Source organism: Spinacia oleracea, chromosome 3 (genome assembly GCF_020520425.1).
Source record: "Spinacia oleracea cultivar Varoflay chromosome 3, BTI_SOV_V1, whole genome shotgun sequence".
Lineage (NCBI taxonomy): Eukaryota > Viridiplantae > Streptophyta > Magnoliopsida > Caryophyllales > Amaranthaceae > Spinacia > Spinacia oleracea.
Genome location: NC_079489.1, coordinates 21,067,823 through 21,072,561, shown reverse-complemented (window position 1 = coordinate 21,072,561; position 4,739 = coordinate 21,067,823). Strand labels below are relative to the sequence as shown.

Genomic DNA, 4,739 nt, shown 5'->3' with positions numbered 1-4,739 from the left:
TACAAGAAAAGAGGCATTTAGTGATGGAAAAATCAGTCGCTAAACATCAAAATTCAGTCGCAAAACGTCTTTAGCGACGGATTTGTAACTGATTTGATCCGTCGCTAAAGACCTGGTCGCAAAATTTTAACTGTCTCAGTTTTGCGACCGATATATTATCAATCACCATATGGTAACCACTAAATCTGTGTTTATTTGATGACTGATTAGTAATCATCGCTATTTTGTGACCGGATTTTCTAGTTATTATGTAGCGACCGACACTGTATTAATGTCTAATTTGTGATGGTTATTTCGTGACAATGTAGTGACTGTATTACACGGTCACAAATTAACGACCACCGATTTCGTGGCAATTTAGTGACCGTATCATGTGGACACAAGTTAACAACCAACGAGCTCGTGACAATTTAGTAACTGTATCATATAGTGACAAATTAACAACAAAGGTTTAAGCAGTCGCTAATTTGGTACTAATTGGTACTGGATAATTCCGTCGTAGTTTAGTGACTAAGTGATTTTAGTCGCTAAGTTGGTACTGAATGTATTACTTCCTATGTTGCAACTAAAAAGTCTGTTTTAAATTAGCCACTTTCTTAATATATTGGTGACAAAGCATTTTAAGGTATTATTTGCAATATATATTACTTTATGTAACCCAAAGGAAATAGCGTTTGTACAAGCTAAAACAAACAAACACCTGGAAAACAACACTTTGAAAGCCATAAAGGTAAGACAACCCTTAGAAAAGTTAACCATAGTCAATTATGATAAAAAGTTCCTAAAAGGAGCTCAAACAACCAATTATAACAGATAAGGTCTTCAACTGCTACTACGAATTCCCTACTTCCCTGCAGCTTTGGCTTACAATCTCTATTGCATCTTGACTCCTGGCTAACTGAGCATAAACGGAGAAGAACGGAATTTGAGGCTTGTAGAGATTTATAGCAGAACACAACTATCTGTAGAACCAACAAAGTACGATACAAACAACTGTAGCAACATCTGCAGCAGTACAGAAAACAGTAGTTCGTTAGTAACCTAGTAACCTGAGTATGAATAACCACCAAGGAAATACCATAGATGAGGGTACACAGTATAATTATTAAGGTATTACCACATTAAGCTTGAAGCTGAAGTGATATCAGAACCATGGTCCATGGAAACCAACATTACCTTTGTCTTAAGCCTATACCTTTGTCCGGCAACTTACTAGCTCTTACTCTATATAAAGCGACAACAATCTAAACACCGGAGTAGAAAATATGCTCTAAATCTATCTGACAAGCAAAAGGCTCATAAATTTTGCAGTTTTCGCTAACTAATGATGAACTAGTGCAAAAACAGACAGGCTGATCAAATATTATGGAGTTACTAGCACACTAACAAAAACATGCATCCCAGTAAACATAACTTTCAATTCCAAGTACAGCAGATACAAATGGCCAAGCAAGCAGAAAGAAAATACCTATAGGCTATGGCCAATGAAGAACAGACAACATGTTCACAGGGAAAATTGTATTGGCTTGTCAGAGGCTTCACCATCCTTGAGCCATGGATGATCTGTATTGTTGAATTTCGATTATGAGTTCAGGTAAAAAACAGTATTAGAAAAAGAAAACTACAGTTAATGCCCATCAATCTTTAGACAATAACAGTTTATAGAACCATGAGAAGACATAAAAGTTCATTGGATGCTTGCCACCTCTATAAATACATAGATGAATGCAAGCGAAAATTTCAGGAATAGTCGCATGAAATTTTGGCTTGGCACTGTACAAAGCAAAACCCAATTATTTCATTTAGAAATTCCTTTCTTCCACTCTTATACTATAATCTATTCAAAGATTTCTAAGCCCAATTTAACTCTTTGTTCCTCATAAATATATACAATGAAAATATGGATTCATGTATCGGGTGATGCAGAAATGAAATAGTTATTGCAGAGAAGACAGACCCCAATTTCCTCATCAGCAAACTTGGCCGTGGACATGGAACATTAAACGTTGATCATTACATATACTCATGTCGTATCACTAATTATGAATATTACATACCAAGAACTTGAGCAGCAGTTACTCTTTTTTTAGGATTCGGTGTCAACATCTTCTTCACTAGGTCCTTGGCACCGTTTGAGATTGATGGCCACGGCTTACTTTCACAATCAATATGTCCTTGCAGTATAGTATCAAATATCCCTTTCTCCGTTTCTGTACCAAAAAATGTTCGAAGCAATTAATAAAAGCATCAATAATATAATCGTTATAAGAAAGTAAAAATGCATTGAGACATCTGAGACATCTCAGTGAAATCTCCAAACCCAAAGACTCCGGAGAACAAAAATAGGAGTACTACTCATTGAGCTGTTTAGTTGTCTTTCCAGCACAGTGTAGGTTAATCACAATTCACAACAATCAGTCTCTACAGCCTGAATTCAGCAGACATGAATTTAGTTTCCACCTAAAACTTAGAATACACGAATAAATCCAACGCCTAAGCATCTGTCGTCAGAGTGAAGCTTTATTCTAGACACCAAAATCATCAAATATAAAATTATAGCCAACATCTTTTCCACAAAAAAGAAACCTAGGCTCCCAGCATACTCCCAAACCATGGTGCACTGCAGTAAATCACAGTGAGCTATTTTACAGCCAAGAAAGAGGTACAAAGATAAAATGATTCAAGTATTCTGAATTCATCCAGTGGGGATAAGTGACAGGCAAAAAAGATAGCTGTTCAGCAAAACCACAGGTTCTCAATTAGCCTGCAGATGCATACAACTCTCCTTCTCCGAAACCTAGATTTGTTTGTACTGCAGGAGAGTCCAGACATGTTTTTCTCAGATGCCATCGTAAATTTCATCTAAGACATCTAAGTATAGAACTCAAACAAATTGAAAGACTTCTAAGACATCTCTTGTAATGTAATGCAACCAAGATCAATCTCGTTAACGGTATTTTTTTCACAATTCTCTTCCATATGTTACCTCGTATCATCCATGTAAATCGCAGATATTGCGATTAACTTTGACATCTTTTTCTTTCCTCTTTTGCAAGCCCAAAATAATATATGTGAAACACCATCAAATAAACTAATGAGTCAACACAAAACCAACCAAGGATGATACACACTAAATACAAACAAGGATGTATAGAAGCATACCAGGATTGACGACCATTAGCAAACCAAAGGAGTGCAGCATGTCAGAACCTGTAGAACATAATAACACCAACTGCAAAACATAAACCTGAAAAACATCATAACAAGAACTACAAAACAGGAGCACTACCACTAGATCAACTTCAACCTACAAAATGCAACAGAAGAGTTGGACAGCAGCTCAAACAAAAAAAACAAGGATGCCTGCTTCTTAAACACGCAATTAATAATTCAATAACACTAAATTATTATATTATTATTAACAATAAATTCATCTTCGAAATCATTCATGTAAATAGTCATTATGTATAAGTATTAAACAAAATTCATTTACTATCCAACACTAAACACTGGGTCCAGTTTTAAAATTTTGACATAAAAGAAAGTTGTATTCTTTCTGTATCAATTTCCAGACCTATACCACCAGGTCCAGCAATCTCATTCCTATTTCAAAGCTGCCTCCCAATTTTTATTTTTCTTGAAAATAATTTCCCAAAAATACAAGACTGCGTGAAACATCCCAAAATTAAGAAAATTAAATTTGACCCCAAATGCTTCAGTTTCTCTATCCTCCCAAATTTCTTCGATTTTGAGAGAGATGAGTTACAAGTTTGACTCGGTGGTGATACTGAGTCCAGTCAGGTCACTCCACCTCTTAATAAATTAAAAAGCCTTGTACTCCCGAATTTGATTAATTCTCCTAGTTGAATAAACCCATAATATCAATGAATATCCTTACCCAGATTAAATTAGTGCGAATAACAACCAACAATAACAACAAGAATACTGTCAAAATCAGAGAGAAATTAATCCTAACATCCAATTGATCAGTTTACAAATAACTATAGCAAAATTATAAGAAAGATGATAGTACCTGAATTTCAATGCGTGAGTTGATCTTCGTATCGGTGCCGCCTGCTCGGAGTGATTGTTCGTGCTTTCTTTGAATAATTTCGGGAATAGATGCGTAGAACGAGAGAGACAGACTAATTAAGGAAAATAATAAAACCTAATTGCAGTTTCCATAACCTGATATGCACAAATTATGCCGGGGTTTTTGGAGGGAAAAAATTGGTGTTTTCCATCTCAGAATCGTGGAGAAGAATATGGGAGATCTCCAACTGAATGTTAAGTTCTTCTTGATAGATTTTGAATTTTCTCTTTAAATATTTTTGTGGGATGATGGAGGTTTTTTTTTACTTCCTGGCTTGAGCAATGAGCGCCACAAGAGGAAGGTGGGTTGCTCTGTTTGTTTCCGTGGAGGTTGATGTGATTAACTTGGCTTGTTTTACCCCTTTTTTTTTCTTTTCTTTTTTCTTTTTTTAATAGAAATCACGTGCTTAGTGCTTACTCTTTGGAAATATTGGGTTAGTTTTATTATGGAATGGAAATAATAATGTGTTAGTTTTACTATGGAACTTTTAAGTAGTAAATTTTGTACACAAATTCTTATTTACAAGGGGTGTACAATAAATATTGTACACTAAAGTAAAAGTTGACTCAAAATACATAAAAGTAACTCTTATATATGTAAAAGTTATCTATTTTATATTTTTAAATTTTTCTTATTTTAATAACAA

At 34.8% G+C, this 4,739-nt stretch overlaps 1 protein-coding gene across 1 annotated transcript; it reads right to left on the bottom strand.

Moving 5' to 3' along the window:
* Window positions 1-653: 653 nt before the first annotated feature.
* Window positions 654-4,072, bottom strand: LOC130470708 (calcium-dependent protein kinase 19-like). The gene is made up of 5 exons (XM_056841236.1): window positions 4,034-4,072; window positions 3,163-3,232; window positions 2,058-2,210; window positions 1,469-1,563; window positions 654-1,005 (listed from the first exon to the last, which is right to left on the bottom strand). Exons 2-4 carry the CDS (start codon window positions 3,200-3,202, stop codon window positions 1,505-1,507), a joined length of 252 nt encoding a protein of 83 aa, XP_056697214.1. The 5' UTR covers window positions 3,203-3,232; window positions 4,034-4,072; the 3' UTR covers window positions 654-1,005; window positions 1,469-1,504.
* Window positions 4,073-4,739: the final 667 nt, after the last annotated feature.

Coding starts and splice junctions, on each gene's coding strand:
- LOC130470708 (XM_056841236.1), bottom strand. CDS start 3,202: ATGCTGCACTCCTTTGGTTTGCTAATGGTCGTCAATCCTG. Junction 2,211..3,162: donor GCTAATGGTCGTCAATCCTG/GTATGCTTCTAT, acceptor TTTTTGGTACAG/AAACGGAGAAAGGGATATTT. Junction 1,564..2,057: donor AACTGCTGCTCAAGTTCTTG/GTATGTAATATT, acceptor TCAACAATACAG/ATCATCCATGGCTCAAGGAT.